At 39.8% G+C, this 23,813-nt stretch overlaps 1 protein-coding gene across 15 annotated transcripts in view; it reads left to right on the top strand.

Moving 5' to 3' along the window:
• RABGAP1L (RAB GTPase activating protein 1 like) overlaps positions 1 to 23,813 on the top strand; it is a 434,830-nt gene that overhangs the window by 326,536 nt on the left and 84,481 nt on the right. For 12 of the 15 annotated variants that reach the window (XM_036342969.1, XM_036342966.1, XM_036342964.1 and 9 more), the window contains one exon: positions 13,448 to 13,576. In XM_036342969.1, the coding sequence (XP_036198862.1) occupies positions 13,448 to 13,576 (129 nt within the window). Of the gene's footprint in view, positions 1 to 2,356; positions 2,408 to 6,832; positions 7,360 to 13,447; positions 13,577 to 23,813 lie in introns of those variants that run through there. The other 3 variants (XM_036342979.1, XM_036342980.1, XM_036342968.1) reach the window with 3 other exon arrangements.

Below are 23,813 nucleotides of genomic sequence, written 5' to 3'. Positions count from 1 at the left end.
CTGTCCCTCTCCTCTGCTATCAGATTAATCTTTTTAAAGAACTATTTTCATTGTATTTCTCTATCTGGCATTCCATTTTCATCATAATCTGGCCTCAAATGTACCTACTGGGAACATTATTACATATGGCCAGTTGTCCCTTAATTGTCCCAATCATGCATCATGTTTCCCCATAAAGTCTAATACCTTTGAGAGCAGAGGCCCCATCACATGCTAGTGTTGTATTCCACCCAGCAGCAAGCACAACTCTTGGCTTGTGGTGTGTATACAGAGAGGCAAATATTTCCCCTTTTGCTCTTTGTCCCTGGGTTTATTTATTCCTCCATATCCCACTAGGACTGAGGGCTGTTTCTGGTTGTTTTGTGTTAATTTTTTTTCCTTCCTAACGTAGTTGATGGTTATATAGCACATATTATCCAAAGCTTGCAGGACATTTTAAAAACCAATATTATCATATCTTCGCTTTTAAATATAGAATCCTCTCTCTCCTTTAGCAAAAACCACAATGACACAGCTACTTGCATGTCTAAAATGGGTTCTGCATTTTTTTTGTGGCCAGTCTTTCCAATGGTCATAGATTAATTGTAGCCTTTAAGAAGCATTACATTTGGTATTAGTCACGGCACTACTGCAGGTAACCAGGTAGACCAATTTAGTTGGAGTGTGGTCTGTTTCTTTAATGTGTATAGACATAGGTTCAGAGGGGGAAAAACAACTCGACATTCATGAAGGATATATTCCAAAGTGCTCTTGAATTTCCTAATTTTTAAGATCACTGTGATTTTTAACTCATTTTATTTATAAAATTGAGAGAAAATATCCACTTTGCCATCAGAACATATAATAACAAAGACAAAGATTACAAGCTTGGCTTACTCACTACCTGCCACATGGAAGTGAGTACTAATTCATTCCTCAGCAAACCCACAAGTTGCTATGTTGTGACCTTGTGGGGTCTCTCCAGGAGAGCTGAAGGAATAAATATTAAATCTTTAAATGTTAAGAGGTTACTTTAGTTGACTTCCGGTTGCTAAAGAAAAGAAATATTAAAAAGGCCCTGTAAAATAATAACATTTTAAATTAAAATTAAATAAATGAGTAGAAGAAGCTGAGACAAGAATCTTATTTTATTTATATTTTTTTTACCAACTTGTTAATAAAGCTCTCTCTCCTCTCCCTGTGAGCCTTGCCCTGATATTTTCTAATTGGAAAGAGATAAATACTCAGGTTTCAAATGGATTCAGAATTTCAGAAGTAGCAAAAAAGTGAGAATGTGGGTGATTCTTCCTCTACATTCACTGGTGAGGATCAGCTCCCTCTGCACCTCCCTTACGAGTTCAGCACTTATGTACCTCGGTATTGCCGCGGGCTGTCCTGCAGGCCGGCAGGAACACGTGGACACGTGCATACAGTCTTCCCTGCCTGGTGGGCTCCTTTACCTAGCGCATACTCATGTTTTCCAAACAGGGCTTAACAAAGCAACTTATACATCGCAGATTTTTGCAAAATATTTAAGTGACTAAAAGTATTAATAATAATAGTTATCATTTATTCAGTGTTTATAAGGCCCACGAACTATGCTAAACCCTCATGTGTTCCTTTGGTGTGTCAGACATTACGCCATCCGCTTCCATGCATGATCATATTTCATCATTATTATGTATTATAGTAAAATTATCGCCAAAATAAATGATTTGCTCGTTTTTCAAAACCAGTTTGCACCATCTCTCCACGATCCTTGGTTTCTCACTTCCCTCAGCTTTCCAAATTCAATTGATCTACACCTCATGTAAGCCCTATCTACAAAAGTATCTTGAATTTGCCCTCTTTTTACATCTTTCCTGTCACCACCTTGGTCTAAGCTACCATCATTTCCTGCTTATCCTACTGAAATAACGTCCTGACTGGTCTCCATGCTTCTACACTCGCCTTTTTACAATCCACATTCCACAGAGGATGAAATAGTATGGCTGTACAGTGTCTTTTTTTTTTTAATATATATTTTTATTGATTTTAGAGAGGAAGAAAGACCGAGAGAGAGATAGAAACATCAATGATGAGAGAGAATCATTGATCAACTGCTTCCTGCACGCCCCATACTGGGGATCGAGCCGGCAACCCAGGCATGCGCCCTGACTGGGAATTGAACCCTGACCTCCTGGGTCATACATTGAGGCTCAGCCATTGAGCCACATGGGCTGGGCAAATGTCTTACCATCTTATTTCAGAACATGGACTTGTCTGTTCACAAAAAGACAGTGTCCCCATCTTGACATATTCATTTTGTGGAAACAAATTCACTCACTAATTCATGGGCTGACCCATATAACTCCACTGAAAATATTATTTTTCACAGAAACAGCTATTAAACTTCACCTATCATTCCATGTGACACGGAGATGCCAGAGATAGCACATTTCACAGAGAACTGGAGACAAACCAGAGGAAGAAAGTAGAGGCAATTCACAACTTATCAAGATGAACGCAGCACCTCATTATTTTTAACAGCAATGACAATACACACACATAAAAATAAAAAGTAAAATGCTGATTTAGCTTGAGAAGATCAAGGAATAGTTTAGAATCTATCTGTTGTAATTTTAACCTGATCAATGAAAATTAAAGAATAGGCGCTCTAACATTTATGCATGCCTTCTGTGTAAGCTTGGAAACAAAGAGGAGCCCTGCGCACACCGCCCAGGGAAAGGGTCGGATGAAGTGGGGTAGCATTCCATTGTGCAGCCTGCACCTCAGACATGGCTTGGAGAAGATGCTCTTCTGTAGACAGTTGGCTGAGCTGCCAAGGATGTGGCCTCTGTGGCTGTTTGATTGAAGAAGAGGTGCTTCTCAGTTAAGCACTGAGAAGGCACCTGTGCTCCGTTACACAGTGTGTGTTTAGCAGTGACTGTCCTCCAGGCAGGCTTTTGGGAGCCCCCTCCCTACTCAAATCTATGAACCTTCGACTCTTTCTTACCAGATGGCAGGCACAGGCTCCAGACCAATCCCATGCGGAGTGAAGTGATGGAGCACAGTCTTCCTAATAAGATTGTTTTTTTTAAAAAATGGCTCCATTCATTGAAATATAGCATGTTACAGTGCAGGGGACACCAGGTTCCTCTCTGTGTAGCTGGGCTCTGGGATCTTGGCTGCCTGGCTCTGCCTCAGACAAGTTTTATGATCATGAGCACTTCACTTTCTGCTGTCTCAGTCCTTTCTTTCATTAGTAGGATAAACATGTTTTCTAGAGTCTAACAACGTCACATTACTTAGAATTCTGCTATCATGGCTATGTATATAATATTCTCATGCTTTTGATCATTTTACACTAAAATCTTCACTTTGTATGGTTTTTAAAAAAATTGTTTTGGGAAGAAATAAAGGCTTGACCGCCACATATAGATATCTTATTTAAAATATTTTGTTAATTAATATTTTAAATGCTTAAGGAAACAAACTTTTGTTTTTCTGAGGTTTTAGAAAAGGAAACCAAACAATATTCTGTTAAGGAAGGCAATATTTTCCTTTAACCCAATTCCATAATTAATCTACTTTTCTAACCAAGATTACAGATATATGCTGATAAATATGTTTCTGTTTTGCTACCTGAAGAGATCTCGAACTCGTATTTGTTAGAGTAGGAAGTAAGGCTCAGGAGGAAGTTGCTCTACTCTCAGCCCTGGCACTCACTTTGTGCCATGCACAGCTCCGCTGACACCAGCTACAGAACTGCTGCCCCAGCGTTATGAATCCATATTGGTTCCTTGTTGGGCTGAAGTTAAGAAACTGTCCCTAGAGAGAACCAAGATGGCGGCATAGCTTAACGCCGGAGTTTGCTGCTCTGAACAACTACTTCAAAAGTGAAACCAAAAAACGGAAGGGACATCACCCAGAACCACAGGAACGCTGGCTGAGTGGAAGTCCTACAACTAGGAGGAAAGAGAAACGCATATGGACACTCAGAGGAGGCGCAGTGCTGAAGTCAAATTCTGAGGTGCGGAGTGCGCGAGCGGGCTGGCGGCGGAGGGCGCGGTTGGCGTTTGAGCTCCAGATCCGGGCGAGTCTTTAGGGACCCAGACTCAAACGGGAGAAGCGGGACTGTCTGGCTTCGGTCAGAGCGAGTGAAGCTTTCTCTCCGAGCTTTGCAGCGGGTGCTGGGACTCAGAGAGGCAGAGCCCCTGGGGACAGGACTGAGAGCCGCCATAACTGCTCTCTCCGGCCCACCCTGTTGATCCTGTGCGACCCGCCCCGCCCAAGCCCTGCACACAGGCATTTGCCGGATAGCCTCAGGCAAAGGCTAGATTAGCACCTCCCTAGAGGACAGAAGTTCTCTCACTGCTGACACAGCTGATTCTCATAGCCACTTGGCCTGGAGGTCAAACCCTCCCTGGAATTAGCTACAACAATCAAGATTTAACTATAAGACTTCGAACAAAGACCACTAGGGGGTGCACCAAGGAAGCATAACAAAATGCGGAGACAAAGAAACAGGACAAAATTGTCAATGGAAGATATAGAGTTCAGAACCACACTTTTAAGGTCTCTCAAGAACTGTTTAGAAGCCGCCGATAAACTTAATGAGATCTACAAGAAAACTAATAAGACCCTCGATCTTATATTGGGGAACCAACTAGAAATTAAGCATACACGGACTGAAATAACGAATATTATACAGACTCCCGACAGCAGACCAGAGGAGCGCAAGAATCAAGTCAATGATTTGAAATGCGAGGAAGCAAAAAACACCCAACCGGAAAAGCAAAATGAAAAAAGAATCAAAAAATGCGAGGATAGTGTAAGGAGCCTCTGGGACAGCTTCAAGCGTACCAACATCAGAATTATAGGGGTGCCAGAAGATGAGAGAGAGCAAGATATTGAAAACCTATTTGAAGAAATAATGACAGAAAACTTCCCCCACCTGGTGAAAGAAATGGACTTACAGGTCCAAGAAGCGCGGAGAACCCCAAACAAAAGGAATCCAAAGAGGACCACACCAAGACACATCATAATTAAAATGCCAAGAGCAAAAGATAAAGAGAGAATCTTAAAAACAGCAAGAGAAAGAAACTCAGTTACCTACAAGGGAATACCCATACGACTGTCAGCTGATTTCTCAACAGAAACTTTGCAGGCCAGAAGGGAGTGGCAAGAAATATTCAAAGTGATGAATACCAAGAACCTACAACCAAGATTACTTTATCCAGCAAAGCTATCATTCAGAATTGAAGGTCAGATAAAGAGCTTCACAGATAGGGAAAAGCTAAAGGAGTTCATCACCACCAAACCAGGATTATATGAAATGCTTAAAGGTATCCTTTAAGAAGAGGAAGAGGAAGAAAAAGGTAAAGATACAAATTATGAACAACAAATATGCATCTATCAACAAGTGAATCTAAGAATCAAGTGAATAAATAATCTGATGAACAGAATGAACTGTTGATTACAATAGAATCAGGGACATAGAAAGGGAATGGACTGACTATTCCTGGGGGGGAAAGGGGTGTGGGAGATGCGGGAAGAGACTGGACAAAAATTGTGCACCTATGGATGAGGACAGTGGGTGGGGAGTGAGGGCGGAGGGTGGGGCGGGAACTGGGAGGAGGGGAGTTATGGGAGGAAAAAAAAGAGGAACAAATGTAATAATCTGAACAATAAAGATTTAATTAAAAAAAAAAAAGAAAGAAAATAAAGGACTACTCAAAAAATGTAAAAAAAAAAAAAAAAAAGAAACTGTCCCTAAAGGTGATCCTTTTTGCCTTCATCTGGCTACAACTGATTATTTATAGCAAGTAAATTAATATAACACTTTAATTCTGAGATTGTAAACTTTTTAAACTAGGGGCAGTTCCCAGTTATATTATGTCTAGGGAAAGATTAATTTGACCAGAGTCTATCAAAACAGTGTTTTGGACTATTAACTGAGTGTCAGGGTCTGTGGCTTAAGAAAGTTATTTTTGCTTTGAGAATCTCAACATCAGTAGTTCTTTAAATGTATACTCATTATATTGTAGGTTTTTTTGTTTTATCACATTGTGTATTTGTAAAAAAAAAGTCCTTCTAATGTGGCTAGCCTTCCCATAATACTGAAATACTGCTGCACATCCTAGCATTGCAGAGTCATTATTATTGCACAAACACGTCAAGTGGAGGGTGTGTCATTTCTTGGATGCTAGATCCTTGCTCTTCTGTCCACACTCAATCATTTTGCTCTAAACCTCTTTTCAGTGGAGATTTCAGTAATCTAACAAGGATTGGAGCTTCCCACTTTGAATACACAGTATAAAATCAGACTTTTACCTGTTTTTGTCATTAAAAAGCAAGAGTAAATAAAGGTCAGCATCTTAGCTGGCAGGCTGTCTGATTTTTCTGTGACCATCACGTTAGGAGAAGCTAGTTCATCTGTCTGTGGGTTTAGGATTCAGCAGCATAAGCTGTCAGACGAACACTGATTGAAGGTGGACAGGGAGGGGAAGCGCATCTGTCCAACGATCGCCATTGGCTTCTTATTACAGCATTCTCCCTCGAGACTCGCTCTGCATGCTCATTCACCTACCTCCTCTTCCCTCCCTGCCTGCCTACCCCTTCATTACTGATTCACAGCGAGAGGCAGCAGCAGCAGCAGCAGCAGCAGCAGCGCTGCTTGTCACGAATCAAGGATTGCAATGAGCTCATCCTTTTTCTCCTTGCAGCTTCACAACTGCTCTGGCTTCCTGGTTCCTGCTGCTGCTGTCTGCTCACACACAGACACGCACACACACACACACACACACACACACAACACACAAGCACAGTCTCTCTCTCTCTCTCTCTCTCTCTCTCTCTCTCTCACACACACACACACACACACACACACACACGCACACACTAGACCCTTCTAAGCAGCTTGTACATTTTGACACATGTATCTGAACTCTCCTACATCATTCTTGGCCATTTTCTTGCATTCCATTGCTTTTGCCGTTTTGCATTGACATCAGTAGTTGATTTCATTTTCTGATCTTCTTCGGGGCTCTTGCACTGTGGCTAATTTAGCCAAAATGTTTTTCTTGTGGAGACATTAGCTGACAATTCCCAGAACGGACTGGATTGTGCTTGCTCTTGGGGAGACCAAAGCCAGGCTCCCCTCCCACTACATCTCCTAAAATTGTGGATGAGAGCTCCAGCTTGCTCATTCTGGATACCTACTTACTGCTCATGGAACAAGGGGTGCCCTGCCCAGCCCCAGCTGCTAAGCTCACACCTCCTGTCAAAAAGTCCCAGGACATGCACGACGAGAGGACCAAGCTGGTGAATGAGTATGCGTGTCGCGTGCTGGAACTTCTGGGGATGGGGCATCGCCTGTTTGTGCCTCGGCTCCTGGCGGTGAGACTGTTTTTCATTGAACTTCATTTGGGGGGAATCTGCCACCCTCCGTGAGGATTCCTTGTGTCCTGGAGGAGCTTGCAGTCTTTTTTCCTCCTCCTTTCTCACTCAACCGAGAAGGAAGTGCCGAGTGGCTGCGGCCAGGGGCTCTACCCAGCCTGGTCCACTCCTTAATTGGCTAGAGGAGACAGTTCTTTTCCAGAGCCCAGGGCACAGTAGTGGCATTATCTCTGTGGCAGCCAAAATAATGGTTTTCTGGCTGGCTCGGCTCAGCAGTAACGCAGAATACTCAAGAGCTTGGTGTAGGCATCCTCTGCCTATGTCTCCAAAGGGTTAAATTGTATAACAGATGTTATTGCTACTTATTTAGACTGTGTGTGGTTTGCTTTCTAACCTCCCCATCTGATTGCCAATTTGATTCTTTTGGGGGTGGGTGGGGGGATTAGGGAATTTTACCCCATAAAAATCTTTGAGTGGGAAATTGTACATTTCGCTCCCGGAATGTTCAAACTGTGTATCTATGAAAGAGCTTAAAACTATTGAGTCTGTGAGTGGATCGGGGAAGTCTGGCTTGCTTTTTTTTTTAATTTCCTGAACAAGAGAAAAATCACCTATTCTCACTTCCTACCAAGGGTTAAAATTAATACCCACAATCACTGGCGCAAGGTTTCTTTTTAGTGGCTTGAGAACTACACCTAGCAACTGTTCTATAATGTAATTGGGCTGCAGTAGTCCTAAACTATTATTTGGTATTTGAACAAGACTAATTTAGCTTTGTCTGTTTTATATAATGGAGTTTAATACCATTCTGCTTGTTCCTCATTATGGTTCTCTCACATTTGAGTCTTTTAAGAAGTACAGTATTGACTCGCCTGAATTTAACTCTTTTCTCTCACATATTTCCCTCTAGTATAGCTCATCTTTGTTTATACTTATCTTTACCATTATTAATTCAGTCTTCACATATTTATTTGCATACAAATATAATCTCCTGCATAATCATAACAGACATGTTAGGCAACCACGTCTATAAGGGATTTCTCATCCTGAAGAGAGTCTGTTTATCATTCCAAGATGTAGATAGATGCAATGACTAGCACACAATTATAGGGAGGAGGGCTGTATTTTTGAGAAATATCATTCCTTTGACATTTAAAAATGAAAGAAAAAGAACTCAATATGTGTTTTAATGCCCAGGTGAGGTCATCAGTGCTCATTTGGATTTTGTTTTCCTGAATTACATTTTTTCTTAACACAGGAGAAAACTGAAGGTTCATGATTCTATTAGAAAGGTGTTTGTTCTTTTAAGGTGAAATAAAAATTTTAAGTGAAATAAAAAGTGTGGTATTTCAGGGGCTTTGACACTAAGAAGTACTAAATATATATTCTACAAATTCTCTGCATCTCTGAGGAATCCGTTTTGGCTGAATACAGTTCCATGTTCTTAAAGACCACACAACTTTGTGTCACCAGGGCTTGAACTGGTAACTCTCTGTAATCTGGGGCTGCCTCTTTTTGACATTTACATTTTCAGTGTTTTAAAGGAAAACATAAACTGATAACTAAGAACGTCCCTCATACTCAAATCTTCATTAGAGATTAATTTAAAACACACTATTAATGATAAAATCCACAGGGAGTTAGGTTCCCAGCTCCAGGTCTTAGGGAGGTCACACATATTTGTATGTTGCAACTATGCAGTCAGCCTGGTTGCCTATCTGAGGAAGTACATCCCTTGGGTTGTTTTAGGCTCTAAAATTCAGAGTCTAGGTCATAGTGTCCCATACAGTACATGTGAGAAGTATATGCCGAGTTGTCCAGAGGCCATTTGGAAATCTCTGATGATATGCAGTGTTGCACTTATAAGATTATTCATAGAATGGGATACTCTACATATTGGGAAGTCACATGCCTGTTCATTAGCAATATGGCTGTGAATTGGGATCAGCTAGCCAATGAATTACTGCTCAAATTTTAGCACGTGTACTGGGGGAAGTACAGTTGTTCAGACCTCTCTGATTGGACTGGCTAATGATGTGGGATCGATGGCTGATCTGCCAGGATGGGCCTACGAGGAATCCTGCCACATGCAATATTGTCATCTTTCTAGTACCAGTCAAGAGGGCCGGCACTGGAGTTTAGGTCTTTAGTCATGTTTTACACTTGATCTTAGCCAAAAGGCCGAGAAGCGATTTTAGTCATGTTTTAAACATGAACGTGTGTGAGTTAAATATATACAAATACCTAATTTTGCTTTACAGATCCCAATAGTTTTTTGTGTGCAAGACAACTTAACTTCTTAATGAAGTTGTTCAAATAAAAGGAGATTAACCTAGATGGTGTTGTAGATTTGGACTTTGAGCCTTAGTTATTGCTCCCTGGTTCACAGAGGGACCTCAACCTGCTGGGACACCAAGCACATCATTGTTCGTCAAAGGTAATTCTAGTCAAGAACACCCCCCCTTAACAAATCAGGCGCATGGACTTTATTGTAGACTAGAGACCCAATGCATGAAATTCGTGCAAGAGTAGGCCTTCCTTTCCCCGCTGCAGGCACTGGCTTCCCTCCGGCTGCCGGCAGGCACTGTGGACCCAGGCTTCCCTCTGGCCGCAAGCAGGCACCTGGGACCCAGGCTTCCCTTGCAGGCCCAGCTTTGTCCAGAAGGTCGTCTGGAAGGACTCCCGAAGGACATCTGGTCTAATTAGCATATTATGCTTTTATTATTATAGATATTACCAAAAGGCGTATATTCTGTAGGTAGACTCACCAAATAAATGTTTCTTTGTTGAAATTAAAACACCAAAACAAGAGACATAGGTGTCTTTGATGCCAGCTAAGTAATGGTTCTGTCTTCTAAAGCCTGTGCTTCCAAATGTCTCAGACCTCCAAAAATATTGCTCAACCGAATAGAAATCTTGTTAGACACTCTATATAACTAAAGGAAGAAAAAGCCAATTTGTGGTGGAAACAGCAAAGGTGAGAGAGAAAATCATGCCTAGATGTCTTTTCAAATAATTCCCTAAGATAATCTAACCTAGAATTTGATGCTTATCAGAGGCCCTTAAAGAAGATTTGCCATCCAGGAACAGTTAGAGGTTTGGGATAGAAGCACTGAGAGCTGACACTGAAACGTCAGGATTCTTCCTTTCCACTCACCCTGCCTCCTTTAAAAAATCACTTTAAAATGGGAAGCTCTTGCATTGAATTTTTCAGTGGGAAGAACACACTCAAAATGGTATCAGCAGAGGCACATAGCCAGAGTTCACACTCTTATAAGTGTGTGAAATTTGGAGAAAGAGGAAAAACTTTTACTCTACTTATGTTCAAAATCTTTCCCCTCTAAATGTTTCCACCTTTGGCTGTTATATGACATGGGAAGTCATTGTCAGATCGTGACATGTTAATATCAGTGTTGACTGTACTTTCCATATGATACTCCAGGCACTGTGCACAGTGAATCCAAATGACTCTCAGGCCAAGGAGGGTGGATGAATATAGGCAAATGCTTAGCAGTCTCTTCAGTAGCCATGTCAAGGTCTAATTTTGATCAAATTTCTTATGCAGTCTAATTACATGCTAGTTGGTATTTTTTAAATTTGTGGACTTTTTAAAAAACATTACTTCTAAGCAGGGAATTAAAGAGCAGGGGATAACAGATGGCTCATTGGAAAGAGATTATAACTCTTAAAAGAAGTTAGAGTCCCAGATAGAGCGATTGCTATGTAGACTTCTGATGCTGCCCAAATATAAAAATCAACTTTATATCAAAATAAGTCCTAAATCCACTTTCTAATCTGAATTTTATAAATTTTGATTAAAAAATACTGGGTTGGCTTAAAGTGGAGCCTTTATGAATCCATGGAATACATGAATGTGGTGTCTACCATGTGCCTAGCAATTTGCTTAATTCATTTTACTAGGAGAGTGGGAAGGATGATATATTAACATCCCACTTACCTATGAGCTCTGGCTGTTTCTTTCTACCTACTTGGAAGGAAATAGAAGTTGGAATTGTTTAAGTGTTTTTAACTGTCCAGGTAATCTTTTTATATAATCTATTCAAATGAAAGAAGTAGTGTTACCTTGGAAGATATAGTTAGTAAACACATTTCCTATCATCATTTTGTGACAGAAAATTTGGAAAACAAAAGGTGAGTGTTATGAAGAGCTGGGAGAAGAATGTTCTGGGCAGAGAGGACAGCTAGGGCAGTAGCCTTCAGTTATGGATGAACCTGGTGTGTATAGAAACCAGAAAGAAAGCCAGTGTGCCTGAGAGGGATGTGGTTCAAGATGAGGATGGAGGGGAATGGGGGCAGATTATGAAGGGTTCTGTGGGAAATGCTAAAAATTTGGGTTTTTATTCTGAGCACACTAGGAACCCTTGGAGGGCTTTAAATGGAAGAGTGACATGACCTGAAGGGGTATCATGGGGCTGCTATACGGAGAGTAGGTTGTCGGGAGCAAGAGTAGAAACAGGGAGGCCAGTTAGGAAGTTACTGTGGTGGCTCACCTGAGAAATAACAATTGCCTGGACCACAGAGGTGAGGACAGCAACTCAGACCCTATTACAAGCAGGAATTTCTCTGACTTCCTTATACTCTCTCAGTGTACTATTAATAGTTAATTTATTGTACTTCTGAATTTAAATAAAGTAATATTTTGAACTAGTGCTTAGTTCTATGATTTCTAGCCTCCGTGTTTTTATTTGTTTTTTTTTTTTCTTTCTCATTTTATTACTGAAGTCTTGCATAATTAAGTACTGACTCTTAAAACATCTAATATCTTTTTGGCTTACTTCTATGTTACTGAGTCTGCCTGAATCTATAATTTGTATCAGGTATTTTCCATAAATCACTTACAATTGTTTATTAAAATACTTAGTGTCTTTCTTATTACAAAATTTTTCCTGCAGAAAATACAACAAAATATATTTAAAGAAATACTCAAGCATGATGCTATCCAGAGAAAAATTTTATTTCATTTTCTTTTAGTCTTTTTTCTATGCATACATGTACTTATTTCTAAGTGGTTGTTTTTTTTTAAGGAAGTAAATTTTGCAAACAGTAGTTTTCATAAGAAGTTCAGTAGTTAAGTGGCTTACTTCATTTACTTTTCATAGCATTCTTTTTTTTAATTTTATTTTTTAAGTTAAATGTATTGGGATGACATTGGTTAATGAGATTATTACTGTTTTCAAATGCACATTTCTATGACACATGATCTGTTGAATTGTGTGCCCACTACCCAAAGTCAAATAATCTTTCACCACCATTTATTTGGTCCCCTTTACACTTTAGTACCCTCCTACCCCCCTTCCCTCTGGTAACCATAGCATTCTTTAAGGTATTCGATCAATTTCTTATTTCCATCATGAGCTGCTGAAAAGCCATCATCCAATTAGGTGTTTATTATATAAGTCAGATGGGCTCTGGTTGCATTGTCTGTGTCTTCAGCAAGCTTTGTAGTAATATCCGTAAAATGCCTGTAAAGTCACAGATTCGTCCCAGGTTTCAATTTTTTTCCTGGCATTTATTTTTCTCTCACAGCTGTAACTTGGTTAGCATTGCCACGATCCACCATTGAAATCTTCAGGCAATATAAATTAAATATGTTAGCCTGTTAATTAATTCTTATATTGCTTCTAGGATTTATGGTGACTTATTTCAACTTTGAATCAAGAGATTAGAAATCTCTTTCGCCGAAACCGGTTTGGCTCAGTGGATAGAGCGTCGGCCTGCGGACTGAAAGGTCCCAGGTTCGATTCCGGTCAAGGGCATGTACCTGGGTTGCGGGCACGTCCCCGGTGGGAGATGTGCAGGAGGCAGCTGATCGATGTTTCTCTCTCATTGATGTTTCTAACTCTCTATCTCTCTCCCTTCCTCTCTGTAAAAAATCAATGAAATATATTTAAAAAAAAAAAAAAAAAAAAAAAAAAAAAAAAAAAGAAATCTCTTTCTAAAATGTTTTAGAACTAACCTAGATATTAGCTATAAAAAGTGCATTCCAGAAAATAGAAATTCTTTTTTCAACATGTGTGTCATAAATGCAGGCTAAAATGTCATGATGATCTGGGTGATTATTTTGCAGACCTCAAAGGAAGATCTTCTGCAGGCTGATTTTGAAGGGGCTTTAAAGTTCTTCAGAGTTCAGCTTCCAAAGAGATACAGGGCAGAGGAAAATGCAAGAAGATTGATGGAGCAGGCTTGTAATATCAAGGTAAGATACACAGATTTACATGTCATAAAGGTGGAACTTGAATGCATAATAGCATGGAAAATTATGTAAACCCAGTCCTGGTGTAAGTTGCTGGATTTTGACTATGTTTAAGGTGATGTGTGTGTCAACTAGTCTCTCCCAGAGTTTTTTGTCAGGCTGATAAGTATATAGTAGCCATACCATCTAGTAGGATTTAGAGTGAAAATTGGCAGGTTCAGATGGTAACAACAGGGAGACAAACATTTATTTTATAGGTAAGACCAATTCAGAGACAATTACAGTAATCCAGGTGAAAAATGACCAGAGCATTTGTTATGGGCTGGAGAAATGTAGGCAGATTCCAGAGATATTCCAAAGAGAGAATCAACAGACATTGATGACATTCAGGATTCTTAGTCAACTTGGTATAGTAATCACACCGCAAAAGGGAATAAACAAAGGAGAACAAATTACAAGGATGAAAGATAATGAATTGTGTTAGACATGTTAAGTTTGTGGTGTCTATCCACAAATTCATATCCAAGTACTTAGAAATATCATGTAGGCAGGTGGATATTGAAGTGAGATCTGAGCTAAAAGTAGACATTTATATGTCATCAGTATTGAAACCATAGATGAATTCTCATAGAGGAACCCAGAGAAGGGTTGGGGGTAGGTGCATTAACACATAAAAGATGAGCTGAGGAGTAGAAGCCAGTAAGAGTGAGAAGGCAGGAAGAAACCCAGAAGAGTATGAACTGTGAACACTAAGGGGAATTGTATCTGCTTTCACTTAGGAAGATATTGAAAAGTGCTTAGAGGTCATATAAGGTACCAAGTAGTGGAAAGTGGTCATTGTGCAATAGTTCATGATAAAGATGTCCTTAATGGCCTTATTGAGAACGATTTCAGTGGATGATGAATTATAAAAGCCAGTGATTCAAGGACTATGTGGAGGGTGAGTAAATGGAAAAAGGAGAATGAAACAACTCTTCTAAGAAGGTTCTTATGGGGAGAACATGGGGGATGGTAGAGACAGCCAGCAAAATAGAGTACAAGAGGCAAGATAAGTAGACATGAGCTTGAGATGGATTTTTGGAGGATAAAAAGGATGAGTCTTTAAAAGTTAAAAAAAAGCTCAATGAATCAATTTCTTCATTGAGCACTTAATATATGCCAGGCACTGTGCTAAACCCAGGGAGTACAAGATTAAACAAAAGCAGATATGCTCTCTGAACTCATGGAGTTTATACTGTTGTGCAGAAAATGACAATTAGATAATCACCTTAATAAATGTACAGTTACAAAGTGAGATAAATGCTCAAAAGAGATATAAGAATACATGAGAGCAAAGAGCAAAGGGACCTGTCTTTGACTCAGTGACTTAGGGAACACTTTCCTAAACTGAGATTACAAAGCATTCCCGATGGAAGGAACAATATATGTAAACCCTGTGAGGTGAAAGGGCGGGAGGGATGTTTAAGAAACTAGGAGTAGGCCAATGTGACTTTCACTTAGAGAATGATGAGGGCTGATATCTAAGGACCAGAGCACTCCATCTTCAAATAGGAAGGAAAGGCCCATAGAAAAAGAAAAGTTGAAGATTCGATTTAAAAAGTGGAAGATAACAGAGACAGGCTTCTGAGGAGGTACAGGGTTAGACTCAAAAGTATGGGCCTTTCTTCCATTACAGCAGGAGGGACTGAGCAAGGAATAGATGGGGATAAAGGGAATGTGCAGTTTGGTAAAGACAAAGTTGAAAATATTCCATTTGAAGGTTTCTGCTAGTTCAACTAAGCAGATTCTAGAATGAAAGGAATATAGAGTCAAAAGTTTAAAGAACATGGAAAAGCTTTTAGACAGACATGGTAGAGAATGGAAGAACTAACTGGAAAACATAAAAGAATTGTTGGAGATAATGAATTCATAGTGGTAAAAATCTGCAATGCTTGTGAGTTTCTCCAGAAATACTCAGCAGCCCACATATATGCATGAGAGAAGCGGACAGTTATTTTTACTCAGAGCTGAGGCAAAGGAAGGGCAGTGGGGACAGGACAATGGTGCCCTAATAAACCAAATCTTGGGGGAATGAGAGGGATGAGCAAAAGGGAAATCCCTGATTGGTAGCTTTTGCCAATTTCCATATATGAATTCTCCTACAGTGGCCAATTTCAAGGCACCAATGACTTAACTGGCTCACACAGTTTTTGAATATTAACAGTCACTTCTGAGGAACTGGGTCAGGAACTGGTTGTTCATTACCCAGTACACCACAGGGTCAAGGAGATGAGGCTAGTAGCCAGAGAGTGGTTGACATGATGGATCATTGAGCCTGACTGTAGAAAAGCAAGTGAAGACAGGTGGGGACTGAGAGACCACAAGGAAAGAAGGTGGGGAAGAAGTACAAAGAATATTTGAACCCATAAATAGGGAGAATGGTGACGGAGGACATTAGATCCCTGATGGTGTTTACCTAAGAAAAAGAGCATCTTCCTCCAAAATTCTTACATTTTAAAGACAGTTTAGTGACACTGGAAGATAATACGGACCTGTGCTTAAGTTTTTCTGTTGTTAACTGAGGTTAATGCATTGACATGAATTGGAGACGGAAAAACCAAAGATGGCAGAGGCAAGAGAGCCAGGGAAATGAGAAGGGCCCCTAGTGGCTACAACAAAGTCCTGCCGGGGCATCTTCCTTCTGCACACCAGAAATGTCTTCTACCTTGTGCTGGAGAGGTAGCCTTCAGTGACAAAATGTTACCATGGTAGCTGTTTGCCTCCGAAATTTCTAAGCTCTGCTTCCAGCTCAGTTTCCTAGATACTGTGCTGGACAGCAGTGCCATCTCCCACAGTGGATTAATACAATTTGATATTGCCTCTCACAAATCATGTTTTTAATGTGAGATTGTAAATTTGTTTACCTGTAAGTTACTATTTTTTCCTCTAAGACCTTCATATTTGCAGCCATGGATTTGAACTTGACTAGTTGGAAGTAACTTTCACACTAGAGCTACACTATAAAGAACATTTGTATTAAAAGCAATTTTCCTCTAATTTCTTCATGCTGCTTGCTATTTATTTCTGGTTGTTGTTGCTGTGTGTAAACAAGAATGTAATCTCCCAAATGGAGGCTTACTTAGAATTAGCAGTGAGGCCACACAAAGCTTTTGTGGATTCCATGCAACTAAAATGTGTGCCGTTCTGTGAACCATGAAGAGGGTGATTTTTAATCATGTTCTGTTCCTGTAAAGGCTCTACATTTACAACCACATTTGGGAATATTTGGTTTAAAGTGCCATAATCTGCTGGGGAAATGTTTATTATGTTATAGGATACAGAGACATTATAATAAACAAATTGATAATGGGGTTGTTTCTATATCAAAACATTTGCCTCTTTTTTCTTTGGAGGCTTTTTTTTACATTCATGATCCTCGGTGCACCTCAGATTTGGGACACTGGTTTTGTTTTTCCCCAAAACGGGCATTCATGCAGTTTGATTTCGCCTCTCATAAGTCATGCATTGTGGGATGAGCGGGGAACATGTTACATGCTGGACAAGCTCTGAAACCATTACTAACACGTGGAGAAAACAGGCCAGAGCGCCAGATGCCCAGGCCCAGGTCCCCTCCACACTCAGAAAGCTCAGCTTCTCTAGCTGTTCTGAGTCAGCTGGAATGCATTGGTTTCCTTTATTTACTTCTACCATTTTATTCTACCATTACACCCACTCCTGCCTGTTATTTTCTTTCAGTTTATTGAGAAAGCCATGTGTAGACATTTTAAAATGATGAGTGGCCCTGGCTATTGTCTCATGAACTAATCCATATAAATCATTACATTTTTTTACCCGAAAGAAAAGTAAGATAAATAGACATAAAAGTTGATTTTTTTATGGGAGTCTCTTTTTTTAGAAAAATAAAGAATAAATAATAGGAATAAAGCATTATGCCCGTATATGCATTCCACACTTGGTACCGTGTAAGAGCTTTCCACATAAAATTAACAGCAAAATAACACTAGGACTGTTGTTCTAACTGGTAATTTCTCTCCCTTCAAACTTGTTCCCATGCAACAGTTTCATGCTCAGCAGTTTTCTAAAGTCTTAGTAAGACTAATGATTGTGCTCTTAAATGGGAGTGTTCATATTTCATAGACCTTTCTGCATGTTTTGCCAATTACTTTTTATCCAATTGTTATGATTCATGTGTATCTGTGTTGGAGAATAAAATTCGAACTCATCTTCACTGTTTGGAGACAATGGTAATAAATATTTCCCTTCAACTATTTATGAAATCCACAGTTCAATTTTATTTTTTTTTACTACTTGAATTCATATTAAAGATTAGAGTTAAAATGTGTTTAACAAATTGTGTTTGGGGTTCTATTTGGACAAGAAAATAGAGATGTTTCTCTCTGCCCTTGTTGCCACTTGGTGGAAATAATTTAATTTTTTAGGTAGTGATAAAAATAAATGTAGATGTCTTCGGTGTTTAGAATTGGTTAGGTTAGGAAGGCTGGGCCATCGGATTCTGGGGAGTTAGTATTCCAAACACTTCCATAGACCCTCTACTCCAGGAGCACTGTAGAGTATAATTCCATTATACTTAGTTTTCCATATTCCTGTTTCTCCAACTTACGGACCCATTTAGCATATAGCTGTCCACTAACTGAGTCTCATTAATACTCTGGAGAACCTACTTATTTTACTATTATGCCTTTTTCTCTCCTCCTCTCTTCCACCCTGAGAAAAATTATTTTCTTTTGAAATGATGGAAACACATATAAATGAGAATTTCAACCTGAAAAAGATAGTGAAAATTTTTTCGTGTAATTCACGTCTCCAACTGTTGTTTGTCCCATTTTCCGAAGCTCCACTTATAGGCAAACAAACTGCTGAGTGGAAAATTATATTCCTTGCTGTAGTTGAAAGTTGTGATTAAATGGGCAATCTTTTCCTATTGTTGATTCATCTGGCTTGGGGGCTTTCTATTGCTGCCACCTGTGGGAGAGAGCTATTTCTTTCACTTAGAATGTCTAGAATTTTGCCTTTTCCCTGCCTGTACTACTTTCTATCCAAATCACTATAATATGTAGTTCACGTAGTGTCTTTCAAATACTTCTTGTAGTTGCTATTATTATTATTATTGGGAATCTTGGAGTACAAATCTTATGAAGAGGTGGTAAAACTCAGTGTTTTGTTACATGGTTTAGGCAGCCGTGGGCAAACTACGGCCCTCGGGCCGGATCCGGCCTGTTTGAAATGAATAAAACTAAAAAAAAAAAAAGACCGTACCCTTTTATGTAATGATGTTTACTTTGAATTTATATTAGTTCACACAAACACTCCATCCATGCTTTTGTTCCGGCCCTCCGGTCCAGTTTAAGAACCCATTGTGGCCCTCAAGTCAAAAAGTTTGCCCACCCCTGGGCTAGGGAATGCTTGCATTCCTGACTTTGGCACAGATTCGACATATTTATGAGTGTTTTCTATGCAGTGTTTCCTTCTTTTTCAGGGACTACATCACCCTCTGTTATCTCTCACCCTTAGCATCACTGTACAGCTCTTATTATATGCCGAAGCTTCTCACTACGTTGGTTCCTAAACAGACAGTACTTTTTTTCCTGGGTCTCATATCTGTCCCCCAATTTCATGTCTGTGATAGTCTGCTAGGCTGTCATAAAATACCACAGACTGTGTAGCTTAAACAGCAGACATTTATTTTCTCACAATCTTGTGGACTAAAGGTCCAAGATCAGTGTCTACGGATTTGGTTTCTTCTGAGGCTTCTCTACTTGTCTTGCAGGTGGCCGCCTTCTCACTGTGTCCTCACTGTTTCCCCTCTGTGTGCCACTATCCTAATGGGACACTGGCCATATTGGATCAGGATCCACCCTACTGACTCCATTTTAACTTAATTATCTCTTTAAAGGCCCTGTCTCCAGATAGTTATATTCTGAGGACCTTGAAATTAGGGCTACAACGTATGAATTTGAGGGGCATACAGTTCTGCCCATGGCAATGCCTTTCTCATCATAGTCAACAGATTCCTCTGAAAATAATCTTACTAGGCAACCCAGAGCTGCAAGATCTGCTAGCACATGACAGTGCCCTGTGTCTGTCTGCCCACCTAATTTCTCCCATTGTTTCCTAAACTCTGAGATTATATAAAAAGACCGTATTCTTCTTCATGACTTTGCCCTCCACTTCCATCAGCCTGCTTGGTTGACAGGGAATTTTCTCTGGCATATATATTCGCTTATTAAAAGCTCTAATTTATCTTATGTACCCTGTTCTCATATGGTCATATTGCATTAACTTCTTTATAGTCCTGTCTTTATATTGTATCACAACTTATATAAGCCACGACCTCCCTAACTCCCCTCCTTTCCTGAAAGAGGAAGTGAGTTGTGCAAGTAAATAAGTTATATCTTATTAGGATGCCCATTGATAGAAGAATATCTATATTTTATGATAATAGAAAAAATATCTTAAGCAATAACATAATTTGAATACTATATGGAACATAAGGACTTCGTTTATTTACATGAAACCTTTTATTCTAAAATATTCCACCAAACTTTAGGATGGTCATTGTTTAAGAAGTCAAATCACAGACATTACCCCTATAAGGGAAAGTCTCAAGAGAATTGTCTGACATAGTAGAATCTTTCAGAGCCTTACAAGTCATAGTTTCAGGCCCCTAACATTGCTGGATGGGACTGCTAAAGCCGCCTCTGGCCAACCGGTCTCTCTGGCTTCGGTTTTTATCTTCTCTAGTTTCCTCCGCACACTTTCACTGGAGTTGTCTGCCTGGCAAAGCAGCCTCATCTTACCACTCCTCACCTAGTTCATCTCACCGTTCAGCTTTAGTCATTTTATCCCTGCAGATGTAACTTTAGAATTTTAATATAGGTGATATAAACTTATCTTAATGTAAATTTTTCATGAGGGCCCTGGGCATGTGGTCTCAGAGTGACTGAAAAATAACTAGATTTTCATCTACTAAAAGAGGGTGAAACATTATTCATTATAAAATAATTAGACCTGTCTTCAGTGTAGTATCACAAAATCCCAACTCTATTGACTTCATTGTAGATGGACCCAGGATCTGGGGGTGGGGAATGAGCACATGAGAGAAGGTTGTGTAATATATTTTCAATATTTGGAGACAAATGCTAGTTAAAAGGAACAAAGGAAATGGGAAAGATCTAGTGTTTTGTCTTTTGAAAAATAGGATCCATGTATAGAGTATTCCATTTGTCAGGAAAACTGCTGTACTAGACGAACTGCCTTTAATGCCTGGGGAAACCTGCTGCTGTCAGAAGGCACACAACTTAATCATGCTGCTTGGCAGATGCTCCCGACTAGTTGAAATGAACTGAGCCTGAAATCAGATCCAGAGATGTCCTTTCCTCAGAGAGTGATGGATCGAGTGAGCAACATGCTCTGAGCATTTGCAGAAGAGGAAGGTAGGCCCATCCAGGCTCTCTCCAGCAGCCCCTCCTCCCCTGACCACTAAGTCTGTCATGTCTACAGTCTGGCAGTGGACACCCTTGAGCCAGCTCCTCCCTGCCTCCCCCAGGTGTGTCTGTGTGCTGCTGCCTCTTGCTGGCACATCTATAACCCACACCATCTTCCACAGCTTGCCGTTCCTACATATTTTCCCTTCTGATTCTATGCAAGTTGCCAGTTTTGTTTGATGGCACCATTGATTAACATTGTCTTTCCAATGATAACAACCACAACCACAATGATGCCCTACTTCCTTGAATGCCTGGATGGTTATCATTGAATTGCCACCTTACCATCATAAAGTACTTGTAGTAACCCGATTTTACAGATCAGAAAGCAGGTACAGCATGTTTAAGTTTCTACCAAAGGCCCCCTGGCTGATAAGTCATGGAGCTGAAATTTGAATCCAGGCAGTCAGTTTCAGAGTCTGTATTTTACTACCTCACCTCTACTCACTATTTTTTTTTTGTATTAACCTTATACTATACTGCCTAGTTTTTAAAGGCAGTCAATATTTAAATGTTGTTTAATATTGCCAATATCTATTGGTCACTTACAGGATTTAAAACTACTGATTCCCTATGGTTATATTAAATTTCATCCAGTCATTCTTTCCCTTAATGAGTAGTTAAGATTTCTTGTACAGCTACTGTGTCCTAGCACTGTGCCAGGTACTTTATTTAGTAATAATCACAACAGACAAGATTTCTGTCCTCCTGGAGCTTACAGGATAATGGAAGGGACAGATAATGCAGAAATAACGTATAATCCAAAGTTGTGATCAGGGTTACAAAGGCAAAGAGAAGTGTGTTGCAAGAGAGAAAGTAGTACGGAGCTCTTTTAGATTGGGGAAGAGGGTGGAGGTGGTGCCCACGATTCACAGGAGCTAGCCTGCTGAAGAGACGGGTAAAGTATGCTGCAGGAGATCTCTTGTTTCTGGCAAAAGAGTAGACTAGATGTCAGTCTAAACCCTCGGTACAGAACCTCTAGAAGTTCTGGATAAAATAATTTTAAAATAGTTTTAAATGTATGGCTGAGTTAGTGGGAAAATAAGGAAAAATTTTAGAAGCCACAAATCCTGTGAAAGGCTGAATCTTGAAGTATAAGTGAATTCTAAAACTATGTTTGTTATTTGGGTATTTGCCAGTTCCTGATGGCCTAGATCTTGGGTTTTACCAGGCTTCATGCAGGACACAAAGACATAGCCAGGGCCTCCAGTGGGCTTCTCTGTCACGAGGTGCACTGGGGGAAAGCTCATCCTCTCCAAAGTGGTTCATTGCCTGCTTTGGCCATGGTGCTTGAGTGAATGGGAGAGTGTGTGTGTGTGTGTGTGTGTGTGTGTGTGTGTGTGTGTGTATATATATATATATCAGTTCCATTCTCCCATGGTAAAAAGAGACATATAAAAACCCTCTGGACCGAGGAAATGCTGTGTGGGAAGGCCCCTAGGCAGAAAGGCCGTTGATCTTTTCAGGGAACTGACAGAGTGAGCAAAATTAGTGAATGAGTTTGGAGAAGAAGCCAGAGACCAGATTCTTGCAGAAGCTCACAGGCCTTGCTTAAGATTTTTTATTTTATCCTAAGTACAATGCAAATCTTTTGAAGGGTTTTCAAGAGATTATCTGACTTCCATGAGAAATAATAGATAGAGAAAACGTAAAAATAGAGAGCCACTTTTAAAGGTAGAAGTAAAGATAATAAAATTAAAGAGATATAAGCATATTTTTATGTATTTAAGCTCATCTTTGAATAAGCCAGTGTGTAATGAGAATGAAAATTTATCTTTTGCAGGCTATATCCATTTTATAGTAATTTTTATTGGGAGGTAAATATGTTAAATAGTAGAATTTTATTGGAATAAATATGCCATTTAAATTTACATCCTTGAGAAATAAGATCTGAGTGTATTTGCAGATAAGGTATAATATTCTGGGAAAGACACTGCAGAGATTGGCTAATGACTCACCAAACCTATTTTCCTTTCTTCCTGCTAATACAGCTACACTACATTTCCCAGTCTCCTCTGCAGTCAGGTGTAGTCATATGATAGTCTGGCAGGGGAATGAGAGTAAAAGCGATGTGCATTTCTTCCTTTAGTCTGGCTGTGTGTGTGTGGGGGGGGGGGGGAGTTAAGTTCCCATATTGCTTTCATGTGCTCTACTTCTTGTGCCATTTGGATATTGGCATCCAAACTGACTTGGAAACCACATGTTGAAGATGATAGAATCTCCATCAGTGAGAGTTCTGAATGAAACCCCCAACCCCACCCTCTTGCCAGCTGAACTTCCCATGAACAAAAATAAGCTGTTATTTTAAATCACCAATATTCTGTGATTTTTCTATTTCAGCAGCCAGCATCACTGTTAAAAGATGTTAATTTCCTTTCAAGTTGATACCAAGGACCTAATTTTGTTCTCATTCCTTTCTTTTCCCATCTTTCTTCTGTATACATTTGCTGTAATATGTGACGAGGCAATTTGTGTAGATTAGGATGTTAGGAGGTTTGTACAGGGAGTGAGGGGATTTGATATGCTTGAGGCATGAGAAGAGTTGAAAGGTTATTTGCTTCCTATTCTCTATGTAAGATAACTCTCCCTTTCCTTCTGTTTGGCCCACTAATTCATTTCAAAGATTTTACTCCTGCAGCTATTTATTCTCACCTGCTAATAGCACCCTCCTTGCAAATTGGGTTGATGAAGACCTTGATCACCTCTCCCTTCCTTGCCTAGTTTAACAATCACAT

The sequence above is a fragment of the Myotis myotis genome, unplaced genomic scaffold (assembly GCF_014108235.1).
Source record: "Myotis myotis isolate mMyoMyo1 unplaced genomic scaffold, mMyoMyo1.p scaffold_m19_p_18, whole genome shotgun sequence".
In the NCBI taxonomy this organism is placed as follows: Eukaryota; Metazoa; Chordata; class Mammalia; order Chiroptera; family Vespertilionidae; genus Myotis; species Myotis myotis.
The sequence above is the reverse complement of the archived record's forward strand: the minus strand, read 5'-3'. Positions and strand labels throughout refer to the sequence as shown.